Source organism: Aplysia californica, unplaced genomic scaffold, assembly GCF_000002075.1.
Source record: "Aplysia californica isolate F4 #8 unplaced genomic scaffold, AplCal3.0 scaffold00333, whole genome shotgun sequence".
Taxonomy (NCBI): Eukaryota; Metazoa; Mollusca; class Gastropoda; order Aplysiida; family Aplysiidae; genus Aplysia; species Aplysia californica.
In genome coordinates this window covers 752,644-773,635 of record NW_004797603.1, presented here as the reverse complement: position 1 = coordinate 773,635, position 20,992 = coordinate 752,644, and the positions used below count along the sequence as shown (strand labels likewise).

Here is a 20,992-nt window from a genome sequence, read left to right as displayed (position 1 = left end):
GTTCTCAACTGGATGGGATGGCTTGTCCGCTTGATCCTGTTGTTCCTTCTGTAAGTAAAATATGATCTGAAGCTTCGATGAATATTCAGTTCTTTTTTAGAAACTCCATTTTTTTCACTTTTTCTGAGATTTCAACTATTGTCATTCAGTACAGAGTCATGAACATTTAGAATTATTTTTTTTGCTTCCTCAGATTTTTTTGATTTTTTAAAATTAATCGGACATTGTTGGTTGCTATGGTGCTGATGTACCTTGTGAAAAGGTATTCTGGTTTGAAAATGGTTCATCAGTACATGTTTTTGGAACGACTGTGAAAGTTTTACCTTATTGTAACATCTCATCATGGCTTACTGAGTTTTGTAAGTATATTGGTATTTCTTTCTTTTAGACCCCTATTTTACCCACTTTTGCTGTTGGTATTAAAATTAAGAATTTACATGAAGAAATCATTTTACAGACTGAAAGTAAAGTAAAAGACTTAAACAGTCTAGTTAAATCATGTTCCTTGTTTTTTCTGTTTTACATTTTTCAGCCTATTACGTCAGAGTATCGAAACAAGAATGAATTCACCATTGGTTATGGACTTGATGGGAAAAGTATGTAGACTTTTTTTATATTTCTGTAATTTGTCTTGGTGAGAGAGGGAGAGAGAGAAAGAGAAAGAAAGACTTTCAATTAGTTTTAGTTTTAGGCATATGCACAAAGGATAGAGCAGGTTTACCGTAACTATTGGAAAAGACGAAAGTAGTTTTTATTACTCGAGCACTGAAAGAACTTTCAAGTGTAGACAAGTGTGTTAACACCTTGCCCCCACGGATCGGCGACGGTAGAAGCCGTCCTTTTCCTCACGGGTCGGCGACGGTAGAAGCCGTCCTTTTCCCCACGGATCGGCGACGGTAGAAGCCGTCCTTTTCCCCACGAGACGCTGATCGGCGACGGTGTAATAAAGCATGTACCGCATCTGTATCGTGGTCCATGGGGATGGGGGTGGAAAGTGTTAAGCATGAATTATTTTATTTTTTCAAGATTAATGTAAAAGTAACACCAGGCTTTACGATTTAGGATGTTCTTGTATTCTTGTATTTCATACGCCTCAATGATTGTTTATGCTCAAGCATTGGAACTTCAGTAGAATGATATATGCTCTTCTATGTTGGTCATAGCATGGAAAGAAACATAATATGAGAAGGTATTTTCATTTTTCTTTGGAGGTAATTTGAAAAATTTATCACGTTATTTTTCTTTTGCAGCCATCACGGTAGGTTTCCGGTATGGTCTGTACAAAGATGGAACTACGTCGGTTGGAGACTGCACTAACTTAAAGGTGGTCATGCCCGCAGCTCTGCCTGTTGTCCAGGTAGGTGGATTCAGTTTGCCAGAGACTCTTCATTACCTTAGAATTACAAAGTTCTCTCTGACATTTTTGTCTGTTTGGAGTTAATACATCGGTCTCAATATTCCGCTATTTAGCGGATTTCCGCTACCGCCATGTCCTCCGCTAAACTCCGTAGACCTGCATGTTTGCCGACAATCGTCTGAAATCCGACAATCGCGACCCGACCCGCGAACCGGCCGATGCTATCGCTAGGCCCACCTGTATCAGTCAATGTGCGTAGTGCGAGGCCTGGCCGACTGCCAGCGACCCCTTTTTTCCCCGTCGGCTTCGTCGGCACTTTCGTTTTCGTGCCGACGCGCGCACTGCCGACGTCGGCGTTTCCGACATAATTGTCGGAACCTAAGTAGAAATGCGAATACAGAAAAGGACGACAACCTAAATTATCTACTTTCAGTTTCGTGCTCGAGCGGCCATTTTGAATTTCGTTTGTTGACTAATTCAATTGTTCAGATCGTGTGGATTCATTCAAGTCCGACTCTCTTGTTCTAATAGAATCTAGATCTAGATCTAGATTTATATAGATCATTATAGACCTCAATGGAGGATTCATATTCCAATTCTATTGTGTCAAACCCTATCATAGGTTGTGCTGTAATATTAATATTGGTAAAAATAAGCATTTCATTAGGTGCGTGAATTATTTATTTATTTAGATCTAGATTCTAGATCTAGAATCTAGACTCAGCTGAGTCCCTCTGTTCGGAATCGGATGCGGATTTCTAGTTCAAGGCCTAGATCTATTCCTATTCACTTGTTCTACAAGATCTAGATCTAGATCAAACCCTATAGCAATGCAGATGTAAGCCATAGATCTAGGAGATCTATGCTCCTTGTTTGTTATGGAGTGTGGTATTTTAATTAGATCTAGATCTAGATTTTTTTTTTTCATTTAGGACTTGTTTTGGCCTTTTTACATGAGGCCCGTTGCAGGTTCTTTTTGGGGGTAGGGTTAGGGTTAGGTCTCTTGTTTATTGTGTTTGTTGGGGTGGTCGCTGGTTACTCGGATGTCCTTCCTTATGACACCCACAAATGCTTTTTTTGGGGGGGGGAGGGAGGGGGGGGGGTTGCACAAAATTTTCAGACAATCTGGTTGAAGCTCACATGCAGGTCTAACTCCGCTACTGCGAAAGCGGGTCAATCAGAAAGAGGGTTGCTGGGAGCAGAGTGACTGCCAGGCCTCGGGAATTACCCGTGAATTTGAAAAAAAAATCGCCGAGATGCGGGAAAATACATAAAAGATCTCGAATATTATTTGAAAACCAAATCTGATAACGTCTTTAAGTTCATTTTTGCCGGTCGCGATTGTGATGTTAATTCGGCTTTTCCCGGTCTGAGAGTGCGTTTCACGCGAACAGGCGACTATGGCAGCAAGCGGAATTGTATGTGACACCGAGGCTCGACCGGAAAATCAAGATCTCAGAAATTTGTCTGTAAAAGTCTGAATACGCAACATTTGTAACATGCATGTTCTGCATTACAAATGTGGTGTCGCCATGAAAATAATGTTCGTCACTGTGCTGTCGCTTGTGGGGGGGCGAAGAAAAGAAAGTTATACAAGCGTCTTGCCGGGCTCGTCATTGTGACCGGTCAATGAACCTGGGCACGTTCTGAGCGCTGTGAAGTACAGGACTCCAGAATGGGGGGAGATTATTGATTTTTTTTAAAAGATACACTCGGGGATGGGGGGAGGGCTGGACGCAACACCAGAGGACAAAAAAAAAAAAAGAAAAGAAATTGAAAGCAAATTTTAATATTTAGAATTTTGATTACTACTACAGCTCTCTGCAAAGTAAAGTGCGCGTTTGTGCATGCCTTGTGTATAATCGGGATCCGTCATTACTACTTGTAAGCGTGTTAATGAACTAAGTGTTCGCGTTTCATTGGATGGGTGACAGTAAATTATGTCTCTATATTTTAGCTTTTTGTTCGAGATTCGCAGATTTTCAGTGTCACTGTATCTTGCCCTCCCACAGTTCCTACACCCCTCACACTAAATAGGTTTACTTGAGCTATTCAAGTTATTACTCTACTTGGAGTTTGAGCATTAATTTTGTCTTTCACGTATATTACATGTATGTGAATCATTACACCCAGACAGGTTCATGACAGTCGATATTCTGGTTCTAGGCCTTTTCCCAGGCTCAAAACAAAATTCATTTTTATATAGTTTATATAGGCGAATATGATGAAGGTAAAATATAAATAAGTCGAACAAGACCACAGTGCGCCTCCACTTTCTGTACGTAATCAAGATTGTAAATATTTGGTAAGTGACTCTTACTTGAAATTATCTTCCAAACCCTCAAACTGGTATGAAATAACCTTGCTTTGATAAATTGATGGTTTTTATTTCAACATTCTAGGGTCCAACAGTATAGTAATAGTGGATGTCTCGCCAAAATGGGCTTCTGTCGCGATCACACGGAAAGTTCCTCCTTTTTAAAAATTCTGAGTTGAGACCCATGTAATAAGATCAGAGACCAAATGTTTCATAGCCAGTTGGCACCTCTGACTTTTTACTCAAAAGCTCTCTTTGAATTAGATGAACTTGTGGATACTTGATGCTTTTAGAATTCTTTCTATCCTTTGTTCTTTTTTTTTTCTACTACTTTGTCAGACATGACAAGAACCAGTTCTGACAATTATTTGTAGAACTTTGTTCAAAGTGAGTGTGTTGGGAGGGATCTTTACTAGGGAAGAATCTATGGTGGTGCTTATATTATGTGAAAGTCTTTCCTTTTATTTTTAGTTCCCCCCCCCCCTTTCTCTCTCTCTCTCTCCCCCTCTTTCTCTCTCTCTCTCCCCCTCTTTCTCTCTCTCACTCTCTCTCCCTCCCCCTCTCTCTCCCTCTTCCTCCCTCCATCCCTCCTGCAACTCCCTGCGACTCACTCCCCACTGTATCTCTTTCCCCCAACCCACCTGTCCATCAGTTCACCCTCAAATTGTCCTTATATTTCAGAGTTTCTCACGTTTTGTGGCCAGCAGCAAGTGGCAGCCTTTCCATCAGCAAACAAACAGTGGCCACTGGCAGACCCTGACTGTGCGGACCTACAGATCTGGGGACGTCTTAGCCATGGTGGACTTTGTACCCCGCAAACTTGGCCAGGTATTTTTTTTTCTTTTCTTTTTTTTTCTTTTTTTTTTTTTTTGGTAAGTGTTTTACGGCGCTCACTACTGCATAAGGTCATATGAGTGCTCAGGGACCAGGTATTTTAAGCAAGTCTTCACAAGAAGTCTTGGGTTTGATGATATAATATTCTTTTTTCCCCCCCTTTCTTGTTAGGCATTGTCTGTCCACTGCTGAATGTAGCCCTCATATAAGGATTCTGCTCTATCGGCTGTTCTCCGCTTCCAGGTTGTGCCTGTCTGCTATCTGTGGGTACTAGAAACTAAAATTTGGTACCATTCTTTAAGAAAAAGGTAGCAATTTAAAATTTGATTGAATTTGTTTAAGTCGCTCTCTGGCTGCAACCCCATGTTTGACAGATAATAAAAGAGTTCCAAGTGCACCAAACATCTCCACATTAACAGAGTACAATCACTATAACATAGATATGGAGCCTTATTTTTTCCAAGACTTAACATAAGATTATTACAAATCAGTATTTTATCGCCACAAACATGATGATCTGTCGATATTTCGACAAAAACACCAAGCGTTGACCCGGCCGGCGCCGTACCGCCTCCCCGCAGGGGGGTCACGTGCTTTCCGAATTTTGCGGAAGGATTGATGAAAAATAATTCCAAGCGGATTACTTAATTCTAATTGAAAATAAACTGATCTTTTTGTTGGTATCTTTTTTAAGCCGGTATTTTACTTATTTTGGGTAAAATATGATATTTGAAAATTTTGGCAGTATTTTTAAAGGCTTTTTATTTATACGCCAAAGGCCAATAATATACTACGGAAAAGCCTGTCTAAAGCTCTATAGTTCTCTGCCAATGAAAAGTCTTGAATGCACTCGTGTCATTTTTTTAACTGGCCGACTACACGTTCCGACTGCGAGGGGCTTCGCTTTCCTTGGCGTTGCTCCAGCCCCTAATAATCGGACATTTATACAACTTACTCCATTGAAACGAAAAAGCTGAACTTTTACAAGGTGTACAGCATTTGGTGTTTTATAGCGAAAGAGCAAAGAAACAGCGATCTGAATTGCCCCGATTTCACCGATACCTCGCCCTCGGAAGGCCGCGAGTGCCCGCGAGGCCGTGTTTACGCTACCTACTATCTGGTGTCATTTTACCTCTTTCTTCCTGGTCTTCCTCTTAATCATTTTTTTGTTTTTGGTCTCTAAACTAATTCTACACTTAACATGAAAGTGGTCAAAGTTTAACACCACTATCAGCACAATTTAGGTCATTTAGAGCCATGCCTTACAAAGCCAACCTGGATTGAGAGGGACACAATGTCTCAGCACACTGATGGAGATGGTCAATAAACACAAACACACACATGCACGCGCGCACACACACACACTCACACACACTCTCTCTCTTTCTCTATTTGGATTATCTGGGAGGGGGTTTTAAGTTACAACTCACTGAATTAAGTTTCTATTCCAACTGCAAGAAAATCCATCAAAATAACCTGCTCAGGGATTGGACCTTAACTGACCAAGAGGTGCAACAGTTTCATTCCAGTGTAAGTAAAAACAATATGATAATGATAATTATGATAGATAGCATTTGTTTAGCACAAATTCATACTCAACAACAAGTTCTATGTGGCAAAAGCAAAGACATTATACCTCTATTACTCGCCATGGCACCTTCTGTCGTTCTGTTTTACTCCCACAGGAAGACGTTGATGAGGCAAAATCAGCTGTACAGCGCTACTTCACCACCGGGGAAGGAAAGGATGTCAAGATTACGTCTTTTTACTTCCGCACTGTGGGGGGCAAGTGAGTGCTTTTGTTTCTAACGATGATATTTTTGGTTTGCAAGTGGACTAAATTTAGAACATTAGTAATCAGTATCATAGATATTCATTTAGAGACCTCAATCAATGGATAATAAAAAGATGCAAGCTCTCAAATTTTGATTATTGTGTGTTCTTCAAATGTCAGTGTGGCTCAGTTGTGTTTAACTTTCATAATTTCATCTTGCAATTTGTTTCACAGTTTTTTTGCTTTCCTTGATACTGTTATGTGGACTTTGATTATTCAGTACAATTTAAGTCAATTTAGAAAGTGAACTGCCTCTGCTCTCCCTGTTTGTCACTTTCAGTGTCAGCGCAGGCTGGATGAGATTCAGTATCTCAGTGGAAAGATAAAATATCCTCCTTTTGGGGGAATCAAACCAGTCTTTTGCTTGTAAGATGAACAATCTAATTATTGTATAGCAGACGCAAAAAAATGCTAGTGTAATTGAAATATATGAGAATGAAATTACAGTGGAGTCCGCCTAAAGTAAACTGTTTGGGATGAGAAGAAAGTGATCCCTTTATCCGAGGTTCAGTTTAACCATTTTGGTTGGGTGGAGGCCTAGAAACAGTAGTTACACGCAGTGGTGGGTCTAGGGTGGAGGCAGGGGCGGCTCGTGGATTGAGAAGCCAAGTTGGCAGCTAGAGGCTTTCTCTTTGGGCCAGTAGACATTTTGTAAAATCGCCAGCTGGGAATGCGGTGTTTGTGCAAAGTCGTGCCTCGCGACAGGAGACGGTGACAACAAAATTGCGAGCCACCGCTAACATATAACAGAGACAATGAAAAGAAAATCTGGAGTGCATCTACTTATCAGTGAACCCCTGTAGTCTTTGGGGGGGGGGGGGGGGGGGGCGTCTTCAAATCAGCAAAGTGCTTTTTGAATGTTGACAATAAATATTAATTAAGATTTACTTGAAACTGAATAAATATTATTGCCAGCAATAAATCTCTTGTCCACTGTTTAGCTGATAAAAAGTGACTGGCTCCACCAGTCTTGCCCAGTTAACGAACCGTGCCTGGGTGGAGGTGGGGTGGGGGGGGGGGGGACAAAACAGAGGGCGAGCCTAGACTAGAGCTCTTTCTTTCTGATTGCCGTCACCAACACTGATCTGGGATTGTCTGCTGATGTCCGATGCAAAGAATTTTATTTTAACAGCATTGCGATAGCGGCGCTGTCGGTCCTTTCTTCACTTTCACTCATTTTGGGCGTTCGCTCTATCCGATTTCCCCATGAAACCAGTTTATTTTATCCCCTATTTTTTTACTTAAACAAAAAGCGTTTCAATCGGGACCACAGAATATCGTTCACTTTAACCGATTGTTCAAATAAAGCGTGTTCTCTGTAGGTGGACTCCACTGTATTGCATTTTTTTTTTTCATTTGTCTTTATCATACATATATATACTGCAGTTTTCTATTAATGTCTTCTTGTCACATGTGATCCTGTAGTCCGTGTTCTCTTGTCTTAGGGTATTTTGAAGTAGGTGATGATAGCAAGAATTTGTCTTGAATACATTTCTATTTGTGCCCATCTTGTAATTTCCCTATAACGTTTTTTTTTGTTGCAATTTCTTCTCAGGGGTCAAAATGGCAACAAAAAGACACAGGTGTTATTTGGAGAGAAGGTCTGTATTGAGAGTTTATTGTTTGTGGAAAGTGTCACTTGGGTTCCTCACTACTCACACTGCTTTTTTTTTTTTTCATTTTCGTAACTGTGTGCAACATAATGTTTTGTCTCCCTAAAATATTGTAGAATACTCTTGTTGCCTGTTCAAAATTTGTCCTGTTGTTATATGTGATCTTTTAGGAGAAAGTGTCTAATTTTGTATCTGCGGTTGAATTATGTCTGAGATTTGGTAAATAGAATTCACATTTTCCTCATAATGTTAATTGTTTTGCAAGATTTTAAGAATCATTTTGTATTTTAGCACTGATAAATAAAGAGAAATTGTTTTAAACACACAGGAATAGTATACAACTTTTGTTATTTCAGCAGAAAAAGTGAGCAGCATACCTAGGAGAATCATTTTGTTAACTGATTGTGGGTAAAAAAGAGCAGTGAGTTGTGGTTATGACGATGGAGGGATGACAATGCATCATTTTTTAATATTTCTTTTTGGCTTCTTATATTATATTCGTGTCAACTGATTGGTTGATCTCAGCATCTATCACTTTTAGAAATGGTTGCCATGTAATCAGATATTACAGAAAGCACAAAGAATGGTTAATTGATGTTCATTTGCAATCTTTTTTTATTTCTGGAAAAGAATTTTATTGGAATTGCATGGATAGTGAAACTGATTGTCAAGTTATTAAAGTGTCTTGTTCTATTCCTCTACAGCATGTCTATGAGCATCTCATGGGTCTGAAGTTCAGAATATCACCAGAGGCTTTTTTCCAAGGTGCGCTATATTCTTCTACTTCTATATATGGAAGTGTTACATTTAGTACCTTTCTGAGTCGCAAGGCTTTTATGCTATACTGAGCTTTATTAGTGTTTGTCAGCTGAGGTCAGTTAATTTCTACCCCTGGCATGGGCAAGAGTGTTCATGTTACAGGCAGGATTACATAATTTAGAATAGATCTATCTTGTTGGCCAAAGCAGGAGAAAGTTGGGTGAAATCGGTTGAAATACTCAAGTTCTCAAAATTGAGTCTAGAATGACACTACAGTCTATTATGTCGCACAAAGGCATATTATTCTATGAAATATTAGATCTAATGCTTTCAGGTGGGCTGGAAACTATTGATTTTAATTTTCAAAACAGATAGTTGTGTTTTTAATTAATTATATGATATATGTATCAACTGACTGCAGGGTACATTCATTATTAATAACTAACTGGGTTGACTCTCGGGTCAGACTGGAACTTCTCAAAAGGCAGACTTGCCCATGTCTGTTGCCTGTTGTACTATGTGCTTGTGATCTGTTCTCACAGCGAGCGTGAAGACATATTTCTCTTGTTATGCCTGGAAGACTTGTTTATCGTGAGGCTATACAGTATCATTACTTATCAGTTTAAAGGACTATCGGGTATTGAGAAAACTCCCCCTCCCCGCAACCCCCCCCCCCCAAAAAAAAAAACCCCAACAGATTAAAATTGATCTCACTCTCAAAGCATCTTTTTGTAGTTTGTGGTAATACTGTCAATATTGTGTCAGACGGCCACCCATTGTTTAGAAAAGCTGCTATTTAACATAGTCTTTATTATGTTTTTTTTAAAATGCTCTGATGGGAAGTGGAGAGTGGCCATCTGTACAGGTGATTGTGTTATAATGCTTGTGGACTTTAGAGGAGATTCAACTGTATTTGATACTCTTATGTGTCCCTGCCAGTTGATATCAGTCATGTGAAGGAAATTTCAAAACTGAGTTAACATAATTTTAAAAAACTATCACCTTTTCCCTACAATTTAAAACAAGAATGAAGTAAATATGACAATATTTGACGAAAATACAGAACTTTTAATTGTGCGAGGCGAGGAAACACGAAAAGGAGAAAATGGCATCCGAAGTTGAGCAACATGTTTCCATAGCAATGGGGGTCTTAGAATTGAGATGGAGACTTTTAATTTAGCAGTTATCTTGGCTATGCCAATACAAGGTAACACACAGAAGTAGAAAACTATTCATTCATAGGGACAAGGCAAAATTTTCACGAGAATGGACTTCACGTCAAAGTGTAACAAAGTATTATTAGCATTATACTAGGTACCAGATACTAAATTTTCAAAGTAGCTGTAAGTCAAATTCATCTGTTTCATATGAAAGGCCTATGTCTCCTGAGAATTTTGGTACCCTATTTTTACCTCTCACTCTCTATTTAAGGGAATGGAAGCTGTTTCAATTGAACATGATAATCAAATATTGCCGAAGTCGCTAACTGGCTGCAACCTCATGATTGACAGATAATAAAAGAGTACCAAGTGCACCAAACATCTCTGCATTAAGAGAGTACAATCATTATAACAAAGAAATGAAGCCTAATTTTTTTCAAGACTGTGAGATCATTACAAATCAGTATTTTATTGCCTCAAACACGATAATCTGTCGTAATTTCAATAAAAACACTGAATATTGTCTCGGAAGGCGTTGCATCGGCCCCCGTGGCGAGCGAGTCGGCTCTATACTGTAGTATACTGGGTGCTCCCCAGAGTTTTGCAGAAGGATTCATGCAAAATAATTCCAAACCGATGACTTAATTCTAAAAGAAAAAGAACTTCTTTCTATTTGTACAGTGGATGCCGCATTCAACAAGGTCACATTCAACGAGAAGTCGGCTCCAACGAGGCAATCCTTAATCCCCGATTTTTTTCCTCTATGTCTCTTTGTAAATGTACGTGGTCTCCAACGAGGTTACAAACAGACCGAAGTCGCTTTCAACGAGGTCTCGATAACCAAATAAAAGCAATTAGCTGCCCCAAAAGCGAAGAATTTTCTCCTTTCTCTCCGTCTCACGTGAAGCACAAGGCCCGCCACCGATTCCTAACACCTAACACATTGTATTGCTAGATCGAGTGTGCCTCATAATAGTAGTATGGGCCCCAAAGCCAAGAGGATGGGCGAGGGTTCGCCTTCGGTAGGGATGGGAGGAAACGCGATGCAAGCTGTGTGAAACTGGATGAACTCTGGATGGGTAGGTCTAGATTGAGACCTTCATTTTTTTTTCAATTTTCTTTTCTTCCTCTAATCAGAAAATCCAAGCTCTCGCCTTTACTTTATGTAGATCTAGGCCTAGATGTGAGAGGGCATGTTTCCTTATGAGAAGTGTTCCGGAAAAAAATAATTTTAAAATGCAGAAATGAGGGTTAGAACTCAGCTCAAACCGGCACACACTGATGCTTTTTGAGATTTTCGTCATCAGGGGGAACGACTGTTTTAATTACTGGTATTGGTGCATCCTATAATGAATAATACAATGGAACTCAGATTCAACGAGATGAGATAGATTCCCCGTTTTTATTCTTCTTTAAAATCAATAAAAATAACGCGGATTCAACGAGCACTTAAATCAGCGAGCTCGGATTCAACAAGGTCGCTTCCAGGGTGAACAGCCCCTGCAGACGTGGCTTCACTCTTTTTTCTCCCACAACGAACTTTATCTTTTCCCAGAAACCATCCATTGCACCTGCATCGTGAACCGTTATACACTTAGCCGATTGCATGCGACCAACCGGCGGCCTTTTTTCATACCAACACATCCGTTGTTGGCACGCGCACGTGTCTACTCTGGTGTGTGTCTGGGTTGGATGGGCGGCCTGCACATGTGTGGCTGTGTGTGCGTGTCGGGAAGAGGGGGGGGGGGGGCACTAGCAGTCCGGGCGTTGAACGTCGCAGATATGCTTGGCTTTTCATGGCAACACAACTTTTTGGTAAACAATCGAGATGACACAGGCGTATTTAAACGAATCGGTCCTTTTTTTTTTTTTTTTTTTTGCACAGCTCATAATATGCAGGCATTTCAAGCACTACTTGTGACTTCTCTTTATACATTACTTGCTCAGTGCCTGTAATTATCTACACAAAACCTCATGTTTGCTATAACGAACACTCGGATTCAACGAGGTTTTAGGCCAGGCCCGGCGACCTCGTTGAATCCGAGTTCTACTGTATAACTTGTCTCATTTTCTTTACTTTAGCCTTAGTCACCTTCAACGAGGACAACAAGCCGGTCCCGGCTACCTCATTGAATGCGACACCCGCTGTACCTTTTTTAGACGGTATTTTACACATTTCGTGTTAAAAATGATTTGAAAACCTAGACGCCTTTTTTTCCAAAGTTTTCTGTCCAAACGCCAAAAATAATAACTACGGGAAACCACGCTCAAAGCTGCATAATTCTCTGCCAATGAAAAGACGGTATTTAATCATCAATCTTTCTGCAAAGCATTCAAATGCATGGGTGTCAATTTTGAAGCGTCCCACCTCGCCTTCCAACCGCGTGGGACTTCCTTTTCCACTGCAATTCTCTAGCTCCAAATAATCGGATATACAAACAACTTACACTATTATAATGACGAAAGTCTGGAGTTTTTCAAAGTGTTCAGCATTTAGTGTTTTTTTGCAAAAGAGCAAAGAAACAGAGATATGAATTTCCCCCTATTTCACCGAAACCACACTCTCGGAAGGCCGCGGGGCAGCTTACATGCCGTGTTTACGCTACCTAATTATACATTTGCAGTAGCACCATTAACACACGAGAGCACACACACTCACACACATGCACATAGACCGCCTCGTGGCCTCTTGGTAAGGAGTCCGCTTTGAGGGATCTAGAGGAAGAAGGTTAATTAATCTTTTTAAGTCTCTCCCAGTGTAAAACTGAAAGATCAACAGACGATAACAGCTAGCAGGGCATGCCCACACAGCCAGCAGTTTACGTAAACAAGCTTGAAGTGAGCAAGAAGTTACCGTTTTTACTCCGTTTTACCAATCAGAGTTGTTTACATTTCTGACCATTCATGCTCGAAAAGGGATCAAATTCTAAAAATAGTTGCGAATGAAGAACGTTGAAGCAAAGATACTCCACTAGTGGAGAATCTTTGGTTCAAGCACAGGTGGTCATGAGGTAATGGTTCTAAAAATAATCTCACAGCTACACATTAGCAAGGTCCAAATCCCTTCATCTCGTCACCCAAGCTCACAACAAACCACACATATCTCCAAAATAAATCAAAATAAAATATTTATAGTCGATTATAGTGGTTTATTTTTATCTTAAATGAAGCGGAAGACATCAAACTTTCAATATATCCTAAAAACAAAAATTTCATTGAAAGTCACTTTTTTGTCTTTCGAGCCTCTTAGCTGATAACAGCACAGTGCATCTTACGACTGAGATTGAGCGGGTCAGACAGATATGAGCACACATAAACACTTATCAAACATGGGAAAAGGCATAACTAGTAAGTCTGGAACCATTCTCCTTGTATTCACAGTGAACACTCTGGCCACGGAGAAACTGTATGAGTTGATTGGTGAGTGGAGTGGTGTGGGCAGCAACACTACTGTGCTGGATGTTTGCTGTGGGACTGGAACCATTGCTCTTTCTCTAGCTAAGGTGAGTACGCTATCAGTTGATAAGCACAGTTAGGTCTTGGTTTAATTTTTTAGGCTTTCAATTTATTCAATATCAACTAAATATAGACTAAAACTTGGTTGTTACGAAACTGATGGGGGCAAAAGCTAGTGGCTTCAACTTTTGTTCTCTTATAATATTGTAGGCCTCAGAGTGCGGATAAACCCTTTTCCGATATTTCAAGTATTTTGTTTTGCACGATAAATGTAGACAAGGTATTCTTCTTCTTTTTTGAATTATCTCTTGCCTAATGACAGCCACTTGTCCCTTTTCCAAAGACATGTCTCTTGCCTAATGACAGCCACTTGTCCCTTTTCCAAAGACATGTCTCTTGCCTAATGACAGCCACTTGTCCCTTTTCCAAAGACATGTCTCTTGCCTAATGACAGCCACTTGTCCCTTTTCCAAAGATATGTCTCTTGCCTAATGACAGCCACTTGTCCCTTTTCCAAAGACATGTCTCTTGCCTAATGACAGCCACTTGTCCCTTTTCCAAAGACATGTCTCTTGCCTAATGACAGCCACTTGTCCCTTTTCCAAAAACATATCTCTTGCCTAATGACAGCCACTTGTCCCTTTTCCAAAGACATGTCTCTTGCCTAATGACAGCCACTTGTCCCTTTTCCAAAGACATGTCTCTTGCCTAATGACAGCCACTTGTCCCTTTTCCAAAGACATGTCTCTTGCCTAATGACAGCCACTTGTCCCTTTTCCAAAGACATGTCTCTTGCCTAATGACAGCCACTTGTCCCTTTTCCAAAGACATGTCTCTTGCCTAATGACAGCCACTTGTCCCTTTTCCAAAGACATTTTTTATTTATTTATTCTAAGAGTATCTTCTGTTTAGGGGTAGGAATTCATTTTGAATTTTCCTCTGACAGCAGCCCAAAGGGCGTATTCTTTTCGTTTTAGAAATCTTAGAATCAGGCAGTGTAGAAAACATGAGAAAAATTACCCAACGCTGGCGGGGATCAAACTCTGGAAACTGCTCAAGAACAAGGGGCAGTGTGATGAGGGTGGTCTTTTTTTAGATCAGTTGTTTTCTTGTTTATCAGTCTTTTTTATTAATTTAATTTTCTTTGGAGTTTGTGTGTAGCAACTACAGTGGAGTCGGCTTAAATCGAAATCTGCGGGGCCCCTGGATTTTCTTTGGTTTAGCGAGGTTGCTCAGATAGAAGGAGAATAAATGAAATAGGGATTTTCTTTGCTTTCAGTTTACCACTGGGTGCAGGTGTACCAGGTTCGGTGTAAGCGGACTCCACTATATATATTTTTTTTGCTGTGCATTTGTCTACTGTTGGTATCAGCTTTTGGACTTGGAATATATTTTTTCGTTTCTCCCATCAGAAAGTGAAGGCAGTCATTGGCATTGAAATGTGCCGTGAAGCCACAGATGATGCCAAAGTCAACGCCTCCATCAATGGTTTGTATCATGCATATAATGCTATTTGTTTTTCTTACAATACGTAGATAATGATGACAGTGATAATGATTATAGGGTAAAAATAAGAATTTGATGGCTACATGAAAGACTGATAAACGACGTTTTCCTTTTCTTTTTCTGTCTCTGCTTTTCCCCTGCCTAAATGGCCGTTGTTGTGTTGTGTCAATATTCTTCTCTTTACTCAAATTATAAACTAAATAAAGAATATGAAGAGGTCTCATCCTTTCTTACATCATGGTGTATAAATCCGAATTTTTTTTTTTTAGTGTACATTTTTTGTTGACATCTAGAATCCACCTTGGGAATGTAGCGGGTTTGACTGCTGCAATTTGTGTGTTTGCATTGCTTGGCAATATCATGTGTGAGTATACCATAGACTTTTAATTGTTTTCCCTTGTTCTGATCTGATCATCCAGGTTGAAAGAAGTACCAAGTAAGAAAAAAGTTTATTACAAAAATCTGTAAATTACGTCCTTTGAAAACATTAAAACAGTGATCAAGACGAATAAATACTGAGTAGCTGATAGGTTTTCACCCAGTGTCTTTCATTTGACCTTCATGTGGCAGTTAATCTTAAATGTTTCAGGAATTATTAGTAAAATGTGTTTTCATTTTGAAGGTAAATGGTAAATGAACTTGTTTTTTACATCAATTTCAATCATCGAGTGTGTAAAGAAACCTAGTTGATCAGGTCAGAATGAGGGAAATCGATTACCGGGTAAAAGTGATGACCAAAATGCTGAAATTAGTGAAATATTAATTATAGGGATAACTGTCTTTAGGAAATTTCGTTTCAAACGGTCATGTCTCCACCAGGTATCACCAACTCGATTTTCCACTGCGCTCGCGTGGAGGACATCATTGCCACCACTATGTCCTCGCTGCCGTCCCGTGATGATGTGGTCGCGGTAGTGGATCCACCACGTGCTGGTTTACGTAAGTCTCGTCTATATTTTGTTCTTCGACATTTTATAAGTGTTACAAAAATTTCAGGTGCATTTTTTTATAAACATTCAAACTGCAGAATCTTTCAATAGCATTATCATACGATTAACCAAACAAAACCTGCTTCTGTTGCAATGTTAACTGACCTTTTTTATCATTTTGGAAAAGCATCTTTCAAGTGAGTACTGTATAATCCGCTTATATCGACATGCTTTAGGAAGTGGATTTGATGTCGATAAATGAAAATATAAAGCCGAAGAGGAAAAACATGGGGAGGTCAGCGGTTAGAAGACAACACTACTTTTTAAAGCTGGTTGCTTCCCTTGATTCTTACACAACTACACAGTGAAACTGAAATTAACAACAAGATGCAGAGGGGAGGGGGGTTGGAGTTACGGTACCAAAGACTGCAAAGTGAGGCCCACCCTGCACACCAGCGCAAACTTTGTTGTAGCATCCTTTGTAAGGCCTGTTAATGGCGGCTTGTTGGGGAAAATGGAAAAGCGAGGCACTGACTCACTGACCGTAGCACACTTGCATGCGACAGACTGAGAATGGGATGGGGAAGGTGAGTGAGTGATCGGGAGTGGGGTAGGGAGGTGATGCCAACGCACGAGACGCTCATGTCTGTGAGGCACTGTACTGTGTTGGAGACTACACTGTGTAGGCCCTACATGACCTACTAATTTAAACTAAAGCCTGGTGTGTTGAATAGGCTACTTGGCGGGTATGCGGACTTAATGAAGAACTAATGCGTTGAACGTTAAGTGTTCTGGATTTGATTAGGTTGCCCTTTATGAAAAAAGTTCAAATGTGTGAAAAAGCTTCAAGGAGTTGAAGACTGCTATACCCATGGAGACTGAATGCTTGCTCTGTGTCTGAATACATGCAGCAAGTTTTTTCTAACAGTTCATGAAACATCATCTCTCTAGTATTTAATTGAGTGTGCGAATCTTTGTCCTTAGATGTCAAAGCCGTACTAGTTATCCACATACTTTATTTTTATTAAAAAGTAAACTAAGCAAAACTGATTATTCAGTCACAGGAATGGGAGAAAAGCTTGATTGTTACACATATTGGAGCAGCAAAAAGTAATTGCCCATTCCTCTGCTCTGGGGGAAGGGGATGAAAAATAAAGTGTCCCCAACATATATTCTCAGTCTCAGTAGGCCTATGTGAATGATAGAGGGTTTTGACATCTTTGGTGATAATTCTTAGAAGGACAAGCTTTCCATGCAAATGTTTCTCTCCAGTAATTTGTTGCTGCCTTTTCAAATTACAGATAAAAATGTGATCAAGACCTTGAGGAAAAGTTATGGGATACAAAGGCTTGTGTATGTGTCCTGCAATCCAGAAAGTGCAATGGAAAATTTTGTCGAGTGAGTTTGCAGTTTTGTCTTGTTACACTAAATCCTGCACAGTGAACACACACATGGTCATAAACAGTTTGGCCTGGATAACTCAAACATGTCTAGGGCTGACAAATGTGTTTGACACATCCATACCTTGGGCTAACTGATGACGAAAAATTAAAAGAGATATCAGTCGGGGAAATGGCAAATTGTACAAGCTATCTGTAGTTTTGAGTTTTCTGTGTTCATGTTATCTGTGCCTGACTGTATGTGGTGTAAATTTAGAATTTAGCTGTCATCTGTAAGGAATCTTACGTGAATGTTTCCTGTAAATTCAAGGGGCCAGTGCTCAAAGGGTTAAAACAAATTGTTAAGACAAATGATTTCAAGTCAAGGTTTTATTCATCTTTGGTTTTGAAAAAATATATTTTATCCACAAACTTTGTTTGAAATGAAACATTCTGTTATAATAATGAATGGTTCTTGCACATTATATGTGTAGGATGCAGAATAAAATGTCCCAAGAATAACTTGTAACAACAATTGTATTTATATATCCACTCAATCTGACAGTGGTAAAAATGCAAACAGAATGAGTAACAAATGAGACCAAGGTGAAGAAAAAACAAAATAGACAAATTTCATGTTAATATTTAAATGGCATTGCAAGTCCTCAAAGTCAGTCTACATAGATGTGAATAGTTTATAAATTTGATCAAGTCGCTCCTCTGACCGACTTCTCAGGTCTGAACTGTAAGGTGATTGTTTGATGTTCAAAGTACCCAAGACCTCACAGGACTGAAATTTTCCCCTACATGATTCCTGTTCTCCTCAGTTTGATCCGACCTGCTACAGGCAAACTCAAAGGCCGACCCTTCATGATGGTGAAAGCTGTACCTGTTGACCTTTTCCCCGGCACAAAGCACTGCGAGCTTGTCATTCTTTTCCAAAGAGAAAAACAAGAAGATGGTGAAAGCAACAAAGAAGAGAGTACCACTGTGAAAGATGGTGACTCTGGCTGTGTTCAGGAAATATGTGCAAAGGATGATGGGTCACCACACCATAGAGAGAAAGAGAAGGATGAGCAGGAAGAGAAAGAGAGGGGTGAGCAAGGAGAGAAAGATGAGGATGAGGAACAAGGAGAGAAAGATGAGGATGAGAAACAAGGAGAGAAAGAGAGAGATGAAAAATAGATGTGTTTACGATTCTGTTCTGTCCACCTTCTGTGTTTAAAGCAGGAATGTTTTCATGAACATTACTCCAAACTTGTTGAGCCTTGCTTTTATAAATAAAGCATTTTGATAAAGTGAGCACCATGGTTTGGAAAGAGATTGTTTTTGTTTTAGTAAGGTTTTACGATGCCCGCAACTGCAAAAAGTCATATGAGCGCCAAGGGGTTGATGTCAACAGAGAAGTCCAAAGGGGAATCAGGCTTACTCTGCTCACCTCTCTAGCCTCAACAGCACAAAGTCTGCTTCGACTATCAAGGCACCCCGATAATAGCAGTTCCCAAGAGAGTGACAAACATACAAAAGAAGTAGAGGAAAAATGACGATAGTAAGGATGAGGAAAGAAAAAGCAGTACAGTGGAAACCTGATATAACAGGGATGGTGGGAGTAGAGAAAAGGTCCTGTTATATCCGATCCCTGTTAAATCCGAAATGCAAGAAAAGTGGGCATTTGTGGACTAATCTAGCTGTACTTATTCATGGGTAATTTCCCTAGCCACAAGTACCCACGAACAGGGGTTTTGGCACCGACTTTCTCCTTGCGTCCTTAAACCACATCAGAAGAGCTTGGTCCACAGCATCTACATCGGGTAGTCTCATCTTCTTTCGATCCAGCGCAAACTTTTCATTGGAGTATGCTACCACTATCTTCTCTCTATCCTTGATATTGGTGGGAATCGACCCTTGTGGAATGTCAAACTTACGACAAATCTCTGCCAGTGGAACTTTTCTTTTTCTCAAAAGTCTGGATTATTTCGTATTTTTTGTCAATTGAAAAATTGAAAGGCATTTTCTCTTGCGCTTGACATGGTTGGTGACCATAATGAAAGAAGTAGGCTTAGTAGATCTAGGCCGACCGGTTGTCCCCCCCCCCTCTCTCTCTCTCTTTCTCTCTCTCTCTCTCTCCCTCCCTCTCTCCCCCTCTCTCTCTCTCTCTCTCTCTCTCTTTTTACACATTGTTAACAAGCCTTTGTCCCTGCTATAACCGGTTGGGCTCCGATGAGGCCCTGTTATTGCTGATAACTTTTAGTAGAGTATAGAGACAAAGAGTAGGAAAAAACGGGGATTTTAAACATCCCTATTATTACCGGATCCCTGTTATTACCGGGCCTGTTATATATGGTTTCCACTGTAGTTCCCCCTAAATTGTTCTGGCACAGTATGAGAGCATGACGTTGATAAATCAACCCATTTACAATTCTACTGTGCATAAGAAATTATTTTTCTACATATTAATATCCCCCCTTTGGGAATGGCCGAAAGACACTTCAGTCAGTAGCACTGTTTAACTACACATGATACTAACTACAGGGCTCATGACTCCTTCAAAAATAATACATTGCATTTGACCAAAAAGGTGAGAAAACAATACTCCCTACTCCCTCGATTCTTACAACACACTCGCACATCTTTAAATTCTTACATTACTTTTCCTTATATTGGCTTTACTACAGTAGAGTCCACTTATAACGAGAAGTCTGTTATAAAGACGCTACAGTAGAACTTGGATTCAACGAGGTCGCCGGGCCTGGCCTAAAACCTCATTGAATCCGAGTGTTCGTTATAGCAAACATGAGGTTTTGTGTAGATAATTACAGGCACTGAGCAAGTAATGTATAAAGAGAAGTCACAAGTAGTGCCTGAAATGCCTGCATATTATGAGCTGTGCAAAAAAAAAAAAGACCGATTCATTCAAATGCAAACGTCTGTGTCATCTCAATTGTTTGCCAAAAGTTGTGTTGCTGTGAAGAGCCTAGCATACGCCAACTTTTGATTCCATAGACCAGCACACAATTCATTACGTAGATCTACGTCAAGACTAGGCTAGCTTATCATTGTAATATTTATCAGTTGCCTAGAGAAAAAAAAAGACTGTGACGCGTTTGTATCTGCGACGTTCATCGCCCGGACCGCTAGTGCTCCCCCCCCCGACACGCACACACAGCCACACGTTGTGCAGACCGTCCATCCAACCCCGACACACACCAAAGTAGTCACGTGCGCGTGCCAGCAACGTATGTGTTGGTATGAATAAAGGCCGCTGGTTGTTCGCAAGCAATCGGCTACGTGTATAATGGTTCACGATGCGGGTGCAATGGATGGTTTCCGGGAATAGATAAAGTTCGTTGTTGGAGAAAAAAGAGTGAAGCCACATCTGGGGGGGGCTGTTCCCCCTGGAAGCGACCTCGTTGAATCCGAGCTCGCTGATTTATAAGTGCTCGTTGAATCCGGGTTATTTTTATTGATTTTAAAGAAGAATAAAAACAGGGAATCTATCTCATCTCGTTGAATCCCAGCTCGTCGAAACCGAGTTCCACTGTATTCTAAAACCCTGTTTTTTTCCCTTCTGTGTCTTTGTAAATAAAATACAGCACATAGGAAAGTTATGCGTGGTAAAACCTCACCAGTTGAGATTGAGAAACTTGTTGGTGATCTGGCGAAACCAAGGACCTTACATCAACTCCTTGAGCGAAACAAAGAATGGGAGAGCCCACGTGTGCCAACAATAAAGGCCGGAGCGAATGAGTGGGGAGGGTGTGGTATGCGCAGACAAGCAGAACGCATCGCGTGATAGGCCAGCCTAGTCTAGATTATCTAGTCCTATCACTACAATGCCTCTCACTTCT

General features: G+C 40.3%; 1 protein-coding gene across 2 annotated transcripts in view; it reads left to right on the top strand.

The window, feature by feature from the left end:
* LOC101845114 (tRNA (uracil-5-)-methyltransferase homolog A) overlaps positions 1-18,447 on the top strand; it is a 47,308-nt gene extending 28,861 nt beyond the window's left edge. For both annotated transcript variants that reach the window (XM_035970892.1, XM_013085000.2), the window contains exons 9-20: positions 2-50; positions 533-596; positions 1,251-1,357; positions 4,356-4,502; positions 6,194-6,297; positions 7,898-7,943; positions 8,660-8,720; positions 13,256-13,377; positions 14,743-14,818; positions 15,656-15,775; positions 17,067-17,163; positions 17,972-18,447. In XM_035970892.1, coding sequence (XP_035826785.1) covers positions 2-50; positions 533-596; positions 1,251-1,357; positions 4,356-4,502; positions 6,194-6,297; positions 7,898-7,943; positions 8,660-8,720; positions 13,256-13,377; positions 14,743-14,818; positions 15,656-15,775; positions 17,067-17,163; positions 17,972-18,329 — 1,351 coding nt within the window. In that variant the 3' untranslated portion in view covers positions 18,330-18,447. The remainder of the gene's footprint in view (position 1; positions 51-532; positions 597-1,250; positions 1,358-4,355; positions 4,503-6,193; positions 6,298-7,897; positions 7,944-8,659; positions 8,721-13,255; positions 13,378-14,742; positions 14,819-15,655; positions 15,776-17,066; positions 17,164-17,971) is intronic.
* The last annotated feature ends 2,545 nt before the right edge of the window (positions 18,448-20,992 follow it).